The 16,747-nt window shown below is 51.5% G+C and overlaps 2 protein-coding genes across 2 annotated transcripts in view; both read left to right on the top strand.

Moving 5' to 3' along the window:
• Positions 1-16,747, top strand: part of LOC140681477 (uncharacterized) — a 472,703-nt gene that overhangs the window by 129,343 nt on the left and 326,613 nt on the right.
• LOC140681459 (olfactory receptor 14J1-like) lies at positions 10,482-16,061 on the top strand. The gene is made up of 2 exons (XM_072921290.1): positions 10,482-11,377; positions 15,932-16,061. Exons 1-2 carry the CDS (start codon positions 10,482-10,484, stop codon positions 16,059-16,061), a joined length of 1,026 nt encoding a protein of 341 aa, XP_072777391.1.

Genomic DNA, 16,747 nt, shown 5'->3' on the forward strand with positions numbered 1-16,747 from the left:
AATTTCCCCTGTAAATAGTTTTTCTTATCCCTTCTGTTGTCAATATTTTTCTAGTCCTGCTTGTTCCTCATCTCGTTGCTGTTCCCAGTAAATTGTTCTTATCCCAGCCTGGGATCTTTCCCTTTTTTCCTTCAGTGGAAGGTGGGAGGGCAACGAGAGCCAGCACGGTTTTAGCAGGAGCAGGAAATTGGGGAATTCCATTCCTGAATCCCGGCCTGTGGAAACCGAGCATCCCAGCTGGTGCCAGCCCTGGTGGCCATGGCAGCAGCCCTGGGAGCGGGTCCCTGCCTGCGGCTGAGGGAACCTCTTCACTCTGGTGCCCAGGGACAGGAGTGGAGGGAGCGGCTGCAGCTGAGTCGGGGCAGGCTTAGGTTGGATCTCAGGGAAAGGTTTTTGCCCAGAGGCTGCTGGGGCACTGCCCAGGCTCCCCAGGGAAGGGTCACAGCTCCAGGGCTCTCTGAGCTCCAGCAGCGTTTGGACAGCGCTGCCAGGCCCAGGCTGGCAGTGTTGGGGTGTCCTGTGCAGGGCCAGCAGCGGGACTCGAGGATCCTGATGGGTCCCTCCCAGCTCAGCCACTTCTGTGGTTCTGGGATCCCATGACCCTGGGGATGGGAGTGCCAATGGTTGCCATGGAAACGGGCTCTGGCTGCAGGCCTGAGCTGGTGTCCATGGCAACCACCCCTGGCATGGGGTCTCCATGGAGCTGCCCAGGGACTGACCATAGCAACAGGGGCTGGGGAAGGTTGCCATGGAAACTGACCATAGCAACAGGGGCTGGGGAAGGTTGCCATGGAAACTGACCATAGCAACAGGGGCTGGTACTGGTTGCCATGGAAACTGACAATAGCAACAGGGGCTGGTGCTGGTTGCCATGGAAACTGACCATAGCAATGGGTCCTGATGAGGTTTGCTGTGGTAATCCAGGGCATCCCTCTGGCTGCCCTGGAAGGCCTGGGACCCTGGCAAGGGGGTCAGGAACCCCCCTGCACAGAGCCCTAAGAGACAGTGCCTGTGATCTCTGTCCATGGAAAAGAGTTTTCAATCTTACAGGATGAATTACACACTCTGAGTGTTTGATATGAGTAATAATTAGTGTGACACGGGTGCAAAAGTAGAATTTTAGGATTCTAGATAAGGGGTTCAAAGGAGGCAAGATGGAGAAAATCGTGTGTGTCCTGTCCTTTTTCATCTTCTTCATGCCTTCCATGTTTCACTGCAGTGTTGGCATTTTTCTGTTGGTTTAGACTGGGGACACATTGTTCAACACAGGTGGTAGGTATTGGCACATTATTGTAAATATAGCACAGGTAGTTTCTGGTATATAATGTTTGTAACTTCCCACTGAGGGGCAGAGCCCTGCACGCTGCCCCGCAAGAAAGGCCTACTGCAGGTCAGACAGAACATGTTATAGATAAGCAAGAATAAACAACCTTGAAAACCAGCACAGATGAATTATGGCTTCTTCTTTGGCAGAGGGGCTCAAAGACAGCAAATTTCTGCAATTTTGGGATCATTTAAATACCACAGATTCTGACATAAATGGCATCCCTGGGTGGGCTCGAACCACCAACCTTTCGGTTAACAGCCAACAGTTTGCCTACTAATAATCAGATTTTTTGACAGGCCCTCAGAGGGGTTTCATGGGGACTTTCTAAGTGTCCCCAGGCTGCCAAAGAGCCGGGATGTCACAGGGACTCACAGGGGCTCCTGTCATGGGCAGACTGGGAGCTTTAGGCAAAGTTTATTAGAGAAGCTCCTGTCAGGTCAGGAGGCACAGAAAGGACCCCCAATAGCCCCTATAGATCCCCAAATACCTCCAAGGACCGCCAGCCTTTCTAAGCCTCTTTTTGTGAGAGGAGTCTTGGAGCAGCAGGTTCCAATCCCTACCCCTGACAATTCAAGAGCTCGTATGTAAACAATTATAAAGGTGGAATTAAAACTTTATACAATTCTCCCTTAGCATTAGGAATTGTAAACCAGTGTTGGGAGTTGGGTTTTTCCTTTCTGTTTGTTCCTTATCATTGGCTGATGTTTATCGGCTGATCCCTTATTTTGGGAGGAGCTGCTGCTCTTGGAGATGGGAGTTTCCACTGCTGCTGCCACAGCCCGGGCCAGAGCTGTTTCTTCTGTCCTGGGATGAGCCTCTGCTCGTGAGAACAGCCACTAAACTGGGACCTTATTTACACCTGCCCCACTAAAAGAGAGACCTATCCCCGTCTGCTCGGGTGCCCAGGATCCTGAGCTGGGCTCTCTCTGCCTTGCTTGGAGCCCCTCACCCCCTGCCTGCCGAGACATCCTGCCAGCCCAGCTGACTGCTTTTTGCCAGTCCTGCTGGGGCACCGAGCTGACTGCTTTCTGAGAGTCCTGCTGGGGCACCGGAGCCGGCTGCCCCGGGGTTTGTGAAGCAAAGCCTCTCTCCAGCCCTTCCCCCTTCGGACAAAGCCGCCATGGCCCCGCGCTGCCGAGACCGGCCGGAGCGCCCCCTGCAGCCGCGTGGGGGTCAGCGCACCTGCCCTGCCCCGGGAGCCACAGCGCCCCTGCTGGCTGTGCCCGGAACTGCACCGCAGGGAAAGCGCCACGGCCCAAAGGCCGGGACTGGGCTCTGCTCTGTTTGCTGTTCGTGCCGCAGCTGCTGCTGCTTGTTTGCTTTGTTATACACACTAGGAAAGAGCTGACATTCCTATTCCCATATCTTTGCCTGCCTGAGAGCCCCTTGATTTCATGATTCTAATAATTTGGAGGGAGGGGGTTTACATTCTCTTTTCCACAGGAGGCTTTTTGCTGCCTTCCCTAGCAGACACCTGTCTTGTAAACCAAGACCAGTTTTGGCACCTGATGTGCAGCCTGACGGCATTGAGAAAAACAGGGTGAAATAAGAATAACAATTCTTGAGTAACGTAATTTTTTTGTTGTTGCACTGGATATAGAAACCTTGTTAGGTGTCACCATGTGGTCTAGCTTACCCTGGTTTGGGTGGCACATGGTTGTGGCTACATTTTTCCCATCCTATAACTATGGCAAATCTGGCTGATAATCAATTTGTTTGATGGGTTAATATGGTGAGGGATTTATGGATTTTTAATTTCCACTGGATGATGGGCACATGGATTTGAGGCTACCACACACTAACTGTATGTGTTTGGAATTACTTTAATAATGGTACCTCCTGTGAGGAAATGACACCAGGGGAAGTTTTCTCCCAACTCCTCAGCCAGCTCTTTGGGTCTACAGTGGCTGGTGTTCCTGCTATGCCTGTTAAGCCTATTCTGTTCAGCATTCAGAGGTAAGGGAAGATTGACTTAGATAACTATCGTAGCAGGGCGTCCCCAGCCTGTAATAATTAGCACTGACTCCATGATTCCAGAAGGCAGATCAATCACTTTATTACATTATCCTATACTATACTGCTAAGAAACACTCATCGCTCTTGCAGACAGTCCGATACAGACAGACCAGACTGGTTAATTGAAATCCAAACACCATCACCATTGGCCAATGTAGAAATCACCCTTTGATAAACAAATCTCCATAACATATTCCACATGTGCACAACAACAGGTGCAGCAAGTGAAGATAAGAATTGTTTCTTGTTCTTTTCTCTGAGCTTTCTCACAGCTTCTCACAGCTTCTCACAGCTTCCCAGGAAAATCCTGGGAGAGCTCTCTCTCTGCTCAGAGGATATGTGATTACCACAGGTCACTTGTGACAATGCAGGTCCAAGGACACCAGGGTGACACTGCAGAACCTCATGGAACCAAGGGGCCATTGTGACACTGTGCTGCCTCATGGAATCAAGGAGACCAATGTGAAACTCAGAAACCCCAAGGAACCAATGGTCCATGGTGACCTTGTGCAGCTGCAGTGTCACAGAGGAGCCGCTGTGACACAGCGAGGGCACACGGAGCCCAGGGGCCATTGTGACACATCAGAGCTCTGTGGAACCACGAAGCCATTGTGACATTGCAAGGCCTCATGGAAGCACGGGGCCATTGTGACACTGCAGAAGCAAGGGGAACATTGTGACACTCCAGGGCCTGATGGAACCAAGGAGACCATTGTGACACTGTGGGGTCCCATGGAACCAAAGTAACATGGAACAGGTCTGGCTGGCTGGGCCTCCTGGGGACCACCTGACAGGTCCAGCTGACCTTGGCATGTTGAGGGCTGCTTCTCATCTGCCCCTGAAGCCCTGGGGCTCTGGGCTTTTCTTCCTATGGGAGAGAACTGTCCTTCTCCTCCAGGGTTCCATGGCCAAAATTGGGATTCCTCCTCCAAAACTCCGTACATCCAAGGAATGCTCCCAAGTGAAAGCTGCCAGGACAGACAGGTCTGGCTGCCCTTGGCCTCTTGAGAGATGCATCTCATCTGCTTTTGAAACACTGGGGCTTGGTGATTTCCTTCCAATGTAAATAGTTGTCCTTCTCAAGGTGACCGTGGTCAAAATTGAGATTCCTCCTCCCAAATTCCATGTATCCAAAAATTCCTCCATTACAAAACATGCCAGGAAGAACAGGTCTGGTAGGCTGAGCCTCCCAGGAGCCACCTCTTTCTTCTTCTGCCTTTGAAACACATGGTCTCTGTGCTTTCCTTCCTATGGAAAAGAACTCTCCTTCTTATCTACACAGAAATGGCCAAAATTGGGGTTCCACCTCCCAAATTCCCTATATCCAAGGGTTGCTTTCAGACAAAAGCTACCAGGGCAAAGAGGTCTGGCTGGCCTAGACCTCTGACGGCAGCCTTTCATCTGCCCCGCAAACACCGGTGTTCTGTGCTTTCCTTCCTTTGGAAAAAAAAACATCATTCAACTCCGGGTGTCCATGTCTGAAAGTGGGATTCCACCTCTAAAATTCCCTATATCCAACGGTTGCTCCAAGACAAAATCTGCCAGTACCATCAAGTCTGGCTGGCCTTGGCCTCTGGTGGCTGCCCCTGCCACACTGGGGCTTGGTTCTTTCCTTCCCATGGAGATCACTGTGACACTGTGGGCACTTCATGGAACCAAGGGGATCATTGTGGCACCACTGGAGCCCATGGAACCAAGGGGCCATGGTGACACCACGGGGCTTCATGGACCCAGAGACCATTATGACTCTGTGGGGCCTGATGGAACCATGGAGACCATTCCGACCCTTCAGGGCCTGGTGTCACCAAGGGGGCATTGTGACACCTCAGGGCCTCCTGGAAGCAAGGGACCATTGGGACACTGTGGGACCCCATGGAAGTGAGGGAACACGGACCAAGTCTGGCAGGCTTGGCCTCCCAGAGTTCACCTGACAGGTCTGGCTGATCTTGGGATGCCAAGGGCTGCCTCTCATCAGCTGCTGGAGCACAGGGGGTCCGTGCTTTCCTTTCTATGGAAAAGAACTTTTCCTCTTTTCAGATGCTCATTGCCAAAACTGATATTCTCCCTAAAAAATTCCTATATGCAAGGGTATGTCTCAGAAGAAAATCTGGCTGCTCTGGTTGGCCTCTGGTGGTCACATCTCATCCCTCCAGGAAACACTGGCGCTCTCTTCCTTCATTCCTGTGGAAAAGAACCGGCTTTCATGTCCAGGGCTCATGGCCAAAATTAGAAGTTGGCCTCCCAATTTCCATATATCCAAGGATTGCTCCCAGACAAAAGTAGCCAGGACAGACAGGTCAGGCTGGCCCTGTCCTCTGGTGTTTTTCTTAGACTCTGAGATGAATGTGTTCATTTGAAAACACCTTGGAGGGGGCACAGCGATCTCCCAAGGTGGGGTTCAGAGGCCTTGGGTACATGACCACTACATATGGACAAAGGAGCTCTGTGCTCTGTGCTGCTGAGGTGGTTTTGCATCACAGAAGTGATGTCCTGAGAGAAGCTGCAAGCAGTTTCCTCTGTGTCTGACAAAAAATCCAATCAGTAATTAGCTTTGAGAGCTGACAGTCTGTTAAACCACTAAGCAAACTGCAGACGCCTCTGTGCAGACACAAGGTGAAGATGAGAAAGCCTGGCTGGGTCTCTCTCCCTTCTGGCCCCAAAGAGGTGCCAAGGAAGGTCCAGCCCCGTCTCAGCCTTCTGGCCTGGCTGCTGAGATCCTGGCCCTGCCCCAGCGCGGCCCAGCCTGACACAGCCCCAGCGCAGCCGCTGCAGAAACCTCCATGGGAAAACAGCTCCGGCCGCAAGGACCGAGCCCGGCCGGGCTCACGGAACCATCTGCAGCCCCGGGCAGATATTGACTCTGCCAGTGCTGCCATCCTCCCTCCAGTGAGAGAAAAGGACACAGGGCAGGCACACAGAGGAGCAACATGAAGACACCGAGGTCAGTGAAGAGGAAGTTGAGTCCCAGATGGGAGGGATGAGGAGATGCCCCCTTGATCTTGGGGCTGAAATCCTCTGGTAAATCTGTGGAGAAGGATGTCATTGATACATCAGATTCTCTTTTTCCCTATAACACTTTGAAAAGAATGGGGAGATGACTTGTTCAGCAAAGACCTCCATGTTAAAGCAAGCAAATATTGCAATAGCTGTGATCCCATGAGAAGTTTGAAAAGAAAGACTGATGAGACCCTGTGCCCTCAGGGAGAGAAGAAGACCTCTGTTCCCACATATTAAGATGATTTCAGAAATAGATGAAGAGAACTTGGCCACTAAAAAGCTCATCTTTAAACTAATATCCCTTAAGTTTACATGGGCTATAAATACAGTTTTGGGAATAGCTGTGAAAATATGGGAGGGATCTGACAGTTACAGATTTTTCTGGGCAGCTGCTATTTGTGGAAATGAAAAGCCATGAGATAACTGTATTCTTGTGGAGAAGTCTCCATAACATTATCAAGAGGAACTTCCCTCCCGAAGCGAACTGACAGAAAATGTTAGCTTTGGTGTCTTTACATTGTCAGGTTGTATGGAGAGGGGAAGTGTTTTGAAAGTTTTGTTCTGATTCTTATTACTCTTTCATTTAGTTACAGTTAATAAAATTTTCTTTAAAAGTTTAAACTTTTATTTTGAAGTTCTGAACCTACTTTGACTTGCTTCTAATCCTATCTCAGAGCAGGAAATGAGTGAGCATAATCTAGTGAGTGCACTGGTAACTAGCCAACACTGAACCCACCACACTAATTGATGCATTGGCCAAGAAATCTCAAACTGGCAAACCAAAACAACTAAAGAAATCTTCCTGAAGAAATGCATTAGAGCAGAGGGAAATCAAGGCACAGCCATGGTTTGTCAGGACTTGTTTGATCCTAATGAGCCCCATGGTGCATTTGGAGCTGAGCCCTGGAACCTCAGGGCCTGAGAGGAGAATGCACAAATTTTCCAGGAGTCAAAGTCAGAAGAAAACCACAAAGTGTCTCAAAGCATTAATGGGACCCACTCCTCATGGACTCCTTGGAGGAGAGAACTGAAGGCCAGGACTGAACAAAAATTTCTCAGAGACTCAAAATAGCAGAAACTCCCAGTGTGGAAAGGAAAATCCAAAGTACTTTAAAAACGTTGAGTATCTCAAAGTATTAACGAGCCCCACTGAGTGTTAGTACAAAGCCCTCCAGGGACTCGTTAAACCAGATAATTTTGGCCATGATTGCATGAACCTCTCACAGAGTCTGTATCAAAGCAGAAACACCAAGTACCTTAAAATAACTGAAGTACCTTGAAGCATTAATGAGCCCCACTGAGTGTTGTTCCTTACAAAGCCTCTCCAGGGACTAATTACAGCAGATAATTGGAGGCCATGATTGAACAAAGCTCTCAGAGACTCTAAGGCAAAAGCAAAGCCCAAAGTCCTTTGAAAAACCTGCAGTCCCTGGGAGCATGAAGGAGCCCCCAGGGCCATTCCTGACCAAGGCTCCCCAGGGACTCCTTCCAGCAGATCCTTGAGGCCACTGGGATGTGGGCTGGGGGGAGATGCTGAGGGCAGGACCAGGGGCTGACAGTGCCCAGCCTGGCTGGGGCTGTGCCAGGAGACCCCAGGGCCTCAGGACAAGGTGTCTCCTCCCAGCCCTTGGTGGCACAGACCCTGCTGTGCCCCAGGGCACCAAGACTTGGCTTCTCTTTGTCCCCACCTGTCATCAGTGCCTCCAGTTCTCTGCTCTGCCTGGGGCCTGGGGACACTTTCTCAGTCGTGTCCCTCAGTGGGACCCATTAAAAGTCCAAGAAACTTTGGAGTTGGATTCTGACTTGGAGTTCTGGAGGGGTTTCTGCAGCTCCCTCCCAGGGCCTGATGTTCAGGGCCTGAGCACAAAGCCCCAGAGGGTCATTAAAGTCCTTGTGCTGTGTCTGTGCTGCTGAGCTGGGCCGGGCTCCTGGCACAGAGGGTGATCCTGGTAACCAAGCAGAGCTTCAAAAGCACATTTCTCTTGCTGAGCAGCTCTTCTCCCAGCCCAGCAGGGCTGGGGCACTGCCTGCAGCCAGCCCGGGCACAGCACAGAGGCACAGAGAGCTTCAATCAGTCAGGGCTGGGAAGGGGCTGAGAAGTGCCTGGGGCAGAATCACTGCCAGCCCTTGGCACAGGAACCTCTGGCTGCAGGACAATGCAGCTGCAGCTCCTGGAGAGATCTCCTAAAGCTGGAACATCCCAATGCCCACAGACCCTGTGAGTGCATTCTCTGCTCATCTCCTGTGCAGAGCAGCCAGGGGTGCCCAGGGCTGTCCTGCAGAGCAGGGTCCTGCAGCCCAGGGCGCTGTGCTGGGCCAGGACTCTGCTGCCTGCCAGGGACAGCTCTCAGCCGGCCCTGGAGCTGCTCCCAGCGCTGGCCAGGAGCTGTGGGGGGAAGGAGCCACCCTGAGCAGGGCAGGTGCTGCTGCTGAGAGGGGCTGGGTGGGGCAGGGCTGCTCCCAGCTCCAGACCAGCCTGGGCACAGCTCCGGAGGGCACTTCCCAAAGAAGGTAAGCCTGGGACTGCTGTAAAGGTCAGGAGCTTTCCTGAGAGTGTTTTCAATTTCCGGCTTGGAGAAGGATGGGAAAGTTGGGGTGATGACAAAAAGTGTATTGCTTTTTAAACATTTTTCATATATATGTAGCTCTGTAAATTTCTATTCTATAATTATAAATAGAGAATTGTTACATAACTCTATTAAACTCTTAATTAGCTCTATTAAACTACTATTATGTACTTATGTAACTGTAATCCTTAGCTGTCTCTACTATGTTTTCTCCCTATCTCTTAGATTTTACAAACATAAGCTGACTGTCTAAATACATTCCTGAAATACTGTATAGTCTAATTATCAGGAAGAGGACCTACAAGAAGAACACTTTGGTTTTTGACCAGAATCTGAGCAGTCATAAATAAGAGAGGGACAAAAAAGCCCTTGGACCTAGTCCAATGCGCTGAGCCAGGGGTGTGTAATTGGGGCAACTGAATCTCCTATTGGATATTCCTGTTAAATATCGTAATTAATTAACCCTAATAATTGTTGAAATCAGGGGCTGTATGTACCCCATCCCCACTGGGACACCTGGCAGCTTCCAATAAAGCTCTGGTTTTTACTTTACTCTTCTAACACTGTTGCAAGGGGTTTTTTTTTCTATTTTGATTATAAACAACAGGGGGATGAGAGAAGCAGAACAGGAATTGTAATCCCAGAACGACAGAACATTCTGAGTTGAAAGGGCCACATGGGATCATCAAAGGAATGTTTGAACATTTACAGAGACTCCAGAACTGTGACTTTGGGTGGTCAGTCTCTCTGCTGGGAGCCTCCCAAAGGGCCTTCAGCCACTCCTCAGCCCTGGACAGCAGCAGCATCACCTCTGCAGGGCCCAGCAGGGCTCTCCTGAGCTGCCCTTGCCCAGCTGCACACAGAGCCTGCCCCAGCCAGGGCCCTGCACACAGGCAGGTTTCTGTAGGGCCGGGCCGAGGGCACACAGGGTGGGATGGGCTCTGTGAGCGCTGGCAGGGACAAGGCACCTCTCAGGAGGGGATGTCCAGGCCCAGGGAGATGCTCAGGGAAGCAGAGGGGGCTGAACAGAGCAGTGCTGGGGGAACAAGCCCATCCAGCCCCTCACGTGCCCCCAGCCACAGGGAATCCTTTGCCTCTCACATCTCTCATTGGCAAACTCGGAATGCAGCAGAAATTCTGGGGATTTCTGACCTCAGTGGGCCAGGAATGGTTTGTGGGTAGGAAAACAATTCCTAAAACCAACTCCTGCCATCTATTTCCTTTTGAAGTCTGAGTGCAGATGGTATCCAAGCCTTTCTACAGTGATTCCCCTGACAAATCCTGAATATCCAGCCTTGTCCCTCTGCCACAGGGCCACAAACCCAGGGCAGCAGGGCAGGTATGGCTCCTCGAGAGCCCCCACGCTCAGGTCTGGCTGCTCCTGGCACACTCAGCCAGCACAACTGGAGCTCAGACAGGGACCTGGGTGAAGGTTTTCCCAGAGCAGGAAAAAGGGTGGGTGAGTCTCACCAGGACAGTCTGCAGGGAATGGCTCAGGTTTGGCTCCAAGCAGCCTCTCCTGACTTGTCACTGTCCTTTCTCCATGACCAGGTGCCCATGTGCAGCCACAGCAAATGTCCAACAGCAGCTCCATCAGCCACTTCCTCCTGCTGGCACTGGCAGACACGCGGCAGCTGCAGCTCCTGCACTTCTGCCTCTTCCTGGGCATCTCCCTGGCTGCCCTCCTGGGCAACGGCCTCATCATCAGCGCCGTAGCCTGCGGCCACCACCTGCACACGCCCATGTTCTTCTTCCTGCTCAACCTGGCCCTCAGCGACCTGGGCTCCATCTGCACCACTGTCCCCAAAGCCCTGCACAATTCCCTCTGGGACACTAGGAACATCTCCTACACAGGATGTGCTGCTCAGCTCTTTTTCTTCATGTTTTTCATCTCAGCAGAGTTTTGCCTCCTGACCATCATGTGCTACGACCGCTACGTGTCCATCTGCAAACCCCTGCACTACGGGACCCTCCTGGGCAGCAGAGCTTGTGCCCACATGGCAGCAGCTGCCTGGGCCAGTGCCTTTCTCAATGCTCTCATGCACACAGCCAATACATTTTCCCTGCCCCTGTGCCATGGCAATGCCCTGGGCCAGTTCTTCTGTGAAATCCCACAGATCCTCAAGCTCTCCTGCTCCAAATCCCACCTCAGGGAACTTGGGCTCATTGCTGCTAGTGTTTGTTTAGGACTCGGCTGTTTTGTGTTCATTGTTTTCTCGTATGTGCAGATCTTCAGGGCTGTGCTGAGGATCCCCTCTGAGCAGGGACGGCACAAAGCCTTTTCCACCTGCCTCCCTCACCTGGCCGTGGTCTCCCTGTTTGTCAACACTGCAGCATTTGCCAATCTCAAGCCTCCCTCGATGTCCTCCCCATCCCTGGATCTGGCCCTGTCAGTTCTGTACTCGGTGGTGCCTCCAGCCCTGAACCCCCTCATCTACAGCCTGAGGAACCAGGAGCTCAAGGCTGCAGTGTGGAGACTGATGACTGCATGGTTTCAGAACAGTAATTCCTAGCCTTTTTCTGCAAATTGCTTGTAAAATTATTCATCTTTATATTTCTTTGGTTGTGGTTGTTTTCCCTTTGTTTTCATTTTTAAATATTGTCCACAAACAAATGCCATTGTTTTGTCGTTTCTCATTTGGTTACTTTCCAACTTTACTGTCACCGATAGACTGTGTAAATGAGGGGCTGCGCTCTCGGTGTCTTTAAAGGAACTAAAGGATCTCCCAGCAGAGTTTTCTGCAGAGATGCCCTTTTGTTGCCTTCTCTGGAGCTGCAGCAGCAATGTCTGTGTGCAGAGCTGGGGCAGATCAGTGCTGGCACAGCAGCTGTGCCCAGGAGCAGCAGCACTTGGTGCTGCCAGTGCTGCTCCCGTGTCCCTGCCCCGCTGCCCTGGTGGCCCTGGTGCTGCTGCAGGGCCTGAGTGCTCTTGGGGCCGGGCACAGTCCTGGGGGTGGCAGTGCTGGGGCTGCAGCAGGGACAGGCCATGTAATAGAAATAATTTGTAATATATATCATCTTTGATAGTTGTTTTGGGTTTGATTGTGTTTTTTTTTTCATTTTTCCCGTGTTTTATTTTTTAAATCTTGTCGACAAAATAAAGCCATTGTTTGTGCCATTTTTCATTTTATATACCTCCACCTTCCCTGTGCCCACAGACTGTTTCAACGAGGGGCTGTGCTCTCGGTGGCTTTAAAGGAACTCAGGGATCTCCCAGCAAAGTTTTCTGCAGAGATGCCCTTTTGTTTCCTTAACTGGAGCTGCAGCAGCAATGTCTGTGTGCAGGGCTGGGGGCAGATCGGTGCTGGCACAGCAGCTCTGCTCCTGCTGGCCACACCATTCCTGATCCAGGCCAGGAGCCATTGGCCTTCTTGGCCACCTGGGCACACTGCTGGCTCATGTCCAGCCTGCTGTCCATCAGTCCCTGCAGGTCCCTTTCTGCCTGGCTGCTGTCCAGCCACTCTGTCCCCAGCCTGTAGTGCTGCAGGGGTTGTTGTGGCCAAAGTGCAGGACCCGGCACTTGGACTTGTTAAACCTCACCTTGTTGGGTTTGGGCCCTGGATCCAGCCTGTCCAGTCCCTGTGCAGAGCCCTCCTACCCTCCAGCAGATCAACATTCCCAGAGAACTTGGTGTCACCACGGTTCCATGAGGCCCCAGAGTGTCCCAATAGTCTCCATGATTCCATGAGTCCTCCCAGTGTCACAATGTCCCTTTGGTTCCATGAGACCCCTTGGCGTCACAAAGTCCCTTGGATCCTTGGGCCCTGCAGTGTCACAGTGGATCCTTGGTTCCATGAGGCCTGGCAGGGCAGCAATGGTCTCCTTGGTTCCACGGTGTCACAATGGCCTCTTGGTCCCAAGGAGCACTCCGTTCCCAAAATTGCTTCCTTCATTCAACAAGTACTCGCATTGTCACAATGGCCTCTTGGTTATACAAGGTGCCCTCATGTCATAGTGGTCTTTGTTGTTCACGAAGCCCCAGAGAGTAACACTGACCTCCTGGTTCAGTGCAGTGTCACTTGGCCTTGTAAAACCTCACCTTGTTGGATCCAGCCTGTCCAGGTCTCCATGTAGAGCCCTCCTACCCTCCAGCAGATCCATACTCACACCCAGTTTGGTGTCATCTGCAAATTTGATGATGGTGGACTCAGTCCCCTCATCCAGATCATCGGTGTAGATATTGAAATCCACGCTGGCTGGCTCGGATCCCTCGGCCATCCTGTGGGTGCCCTGTGGTGGCACTCAAGGTGATCTGTTCCATAACCTTGCCGGGCACCGAGGTCAGGCTGACAGGCCTGGAGCTCCCCAGCTCCTCCTTCCAGCCCTTCTTGGGGATGGGCTCACACTGGCACCTCCAGTGCTCTGGGACCTCCCTGGTGAGCCAGGACTGATGGTAAATGATGGGGAGCAGCTTGGGGAGCTCATCCACCCGCTCCCTCATCCCCCTAGGCTAGATTCCATCCCATGCACCTGTGAGAATCTGAGTGCTTCAGCTCATCACCAGCTGCTTCCTCCTGGATCACAGGGGGCTGTTCTGCTCCCTGTCCCCATCTGCCAGCTCAGGAGAACACTTGTCCTGAGGACAACCTGTGTACTTGTTGAAAATTGAGAGAAACAAGGTGTAAAATCGTTTAGCCTTTTCTTTAGTAACTTTATCTTTAGTTCCCTGTGTAGGAGCTGAGCTTGTGACCCCTTTATCTTTAGTTATATTCTCCACTGCATCCAATAAAGAATAGAGATTCTCCTTCTCCCTGCCTTTGCTACAAAATTTTATGTAAAACTTTTTTTTTTTTTTACAGAAATCAACAGGTTAAGTTCTATTTGAGCTTTCACCTCTCTAATTGTCTTTCTGCATAGCCTAAGGGCATTGTAAAACACTTCCTGTGTTGCCACTTCTTTTTTCCTCTGAGTTTCCAGGAAAGCTGTATGGGCAGCCAGGACAGTAATTTTCATCACTAGCTCATCTTTTGCCACACTGGGATAGGCAGCTCCTTCCCCGTTAAGACAGCTTTCTTGAAATATGTTCATCCTTCCTAAACCCCTTCCTTTTTAAGGGCAGCTTTTGTTTAAAATATCAGTACCTGATTCAGTACTCCCCAAATCAGAATCCTAAAAAAGCCAAAGTCTGCCCTTCCTAATTCCAGTGTAGAAGATTTGTTGCTGCCCTCTGCAGAGCTTCCTGCCCTCCAGCACAGCCACACTCCCACCAGCTTGGTGTCACCTGGGAACTGACCGAGGCTGCCCTCTATCCCGTTGTCCAGATCAGCAATAAAGAGATGTAAATGGCCGGGCCAAAGTCTCCAGTTCTGGGGATGCCCCTGGATGTGGCTCCATTCCTCAGCTGCTCTGAGTGCCAGGGCTTGGATGGGGGAAATGGTGGGGTGGGGGTATGGAGGAAGTATTTTTGATTGTCAGCTGTGAAAAGCTTTGATTTTCATATCTATTCAGACTGCATTAGGAGGTGCTGGGGATCAATAGCAATTGGACATTGCTGATCTCAATCTATCAACAGGAAAAGAAAATTTAACAGGAGAAAACCATTATCTTGGCATTGTTTTCAATATAGCAGATTCATCTTGAAAAAACTTTTGAAATCTGTCTAATTAACCACAGAAGAATTGAAGAGTTGAATTATTCCCATGGGCTTGTCTTGTTTGGGTGTTTTGAACAAATGTTTATAAGCTTTTCTCTCTGAATTCCTGAACAGAAGAGCTCAAGAAAGAAGAGGCCTGTGGAGTAGTAAAATTCATCAGCAAGCTCCAAGGGGCTGAGGATCCATCCCCATCAGAGCAGCAATGAGCAGAAACGGGCACAGCTTTGTGGCTGCCCCAGCTCTGGGATGGGCCCTGGGCCTGGAGCAGGAGCAGCTCTGCAGGGCCCCAAGGCCGGGGCTCTTGTGCTGGCCTGGGCAGGTGGGATGGCAGGAGGGGCTGCAGAGCTCTCAGCACCTCAGCCAGAGGGGAGCAGGGCAGCCAGGGAGCTCCTTTGGCCTTGGCCAAGCCCCTTCCCCCATGGTGGGGCTGAGTCCTGGCTGAGCTGCAGCTGCTGCTGTGCCCTTGGCAGGGGCTGAGGCCGTGGGGCAGTGCCCAGAGCAGCCTGGCCTGAGCAGAGCTGTGGGGCCAGAGCCGGCTGGGCTGTGCTGGGGAGAGGCCCTTGGTGCTGCCCAGAGCTCAGGGCAGCTGGCAGAGCTTGCAGGGAGCTGGGCTGGGCTGGGAGAGCCTGGCACAGGAACCATCAGTGTCCATCTCAGCCTGGCTGAGCGGGCAGGGGCAGGACTCAGCCCAGGCCTTGTGGGGCAGGGCCAGCGCCTGGGCAAGGCATTGAAAACAGGCAAGAGCCCGAGAGAGGAGGCTGCTCTGTGCCCTTGGGGCATGGACAGAACAGGGAGGGGCCCAGGACATTTGTCAGCACCAGCCTCTGTCTGTGCCAGCCCTTGGCAGCCCTGGCTGCTGAGCTGGGGCTGGCAGCAAGGCCGGGCACAGACAAGGAATTGCTGAGCATGGCCTGCACTGGCCAGGGCTGACTGTGCCAAAGGCAGAGCTCAGCTGCCCTTGGGGGCTGCAGGAACACTCAGGAGCCCAAAGAGTCTCCATGGCTGTGCTGGAGACCAAGGCTGGAGCAGGGAAATGCAGGGCTGCTGCGCCATGGGGAGGGCATGGAATTCCAGCACACACCTCAGCTCTCTGATGGTCCCGGCACCGTGCTGGGCCCTGTTCCAGACTGGAGCAGGGCAGATGTTGATGGCACAGGAGCCCTGCGGGGCTGGCAGGGACCTGCAGCTTGCAAGGTGCTCTGCTCTCCCTCAGCTCCTCTCTGAGAGATCCAACCCCAGCTCGGCACCTCAGGGCACAAGTGGCACTGCCTGTTCATGGGCACACAGCTGATGTCTGCCTGGAAAGGGGCACAGGCTTTAATATTTGTGCAGTTCATATTATACAAGGACATTTTTATTATCTGGGTCACTTGAGTACTTTGAAGAAATGGCAAAATTTTCCCTCCAGGAACAGAAATTTCTTGGAGGCAGGAGGAGAAATACTGACCTTGCCTTCTACTTGTGTCACCAATATCCTGTTTATTATTTCCTCTCCCTCTTCCTTCAGGTGTTTCCAGCTCTTCTGTTAAAATGGCCATGTCTAAAGACATCTCTTCACTAGACCAGCTGGATCAATGTCCTTCCTGTTGCTCCCAGATTTCCTCCTCTAGGTGCTGTCTGGTCACTCAAGTGACTCTCAACTGATTGGTTTCATGCTTTTAGCTTAAGGAAGTTGTCCAATCTTTCCAAAGTTCAAATAAATATCACATTAGTCAACACCTTACTAATATTTACATCCCAGAATTTCACTTTCTTATGTCTCTGTCTAAAACATGCTTTGAGCTTTATGTAGTAGCCCAATCTTTCAGAAGTTGAAATACATATATAATTAATCAACACCTTACTTACATTTATATCTATCCCAGAGTTACCTTTTATGTCTTTGTCCAAAGCTGTTCCTGTGCAGAAATTCCTTGGGGATGGGGGACATGTCAGATGCTGCTGGGACATCACAGAGAGTTAAGGGAAGAGCTGTGATTGTTTTTAAACTGTTCAAATGTTCAACTTGTGTTTGTTGGCAAGAAACCTCTCTGTGCCTCTGAGTGTCACCAGTCCCTGAGCCCAAAGGACACAAACCTGATGAGTTGTGGTTCCCACTGCAGGGGCACTTGGACCTTGGCTCTGCACAGGAGAGCTCTTCATCCACTTTCCCTCTTTTCCAACCCTCTGGGCATGGAGGGAGCTCCTGCCTTCAGCCTGTGACTCGTGTGTGCAAAGAGCAAATCTGGGCAGAATCAGGGCAGGGAG

The sequence above is a fragment of the Taeniopygia guttata genome, chromosome 36 (genome assembly GCF_048771995.1).
Source record: "Taeniopygia guttata chromosome 36, bTaeGut7.mat, whole genome shotgun sequence".
Classification (NCBI taxonomy): domain Eukaryota; kingdom Metazoa; phylum Chordata; class Aves; order Passeriformes; family Estrildidae; genus Taeniopygia; species Taeniopygia guttata.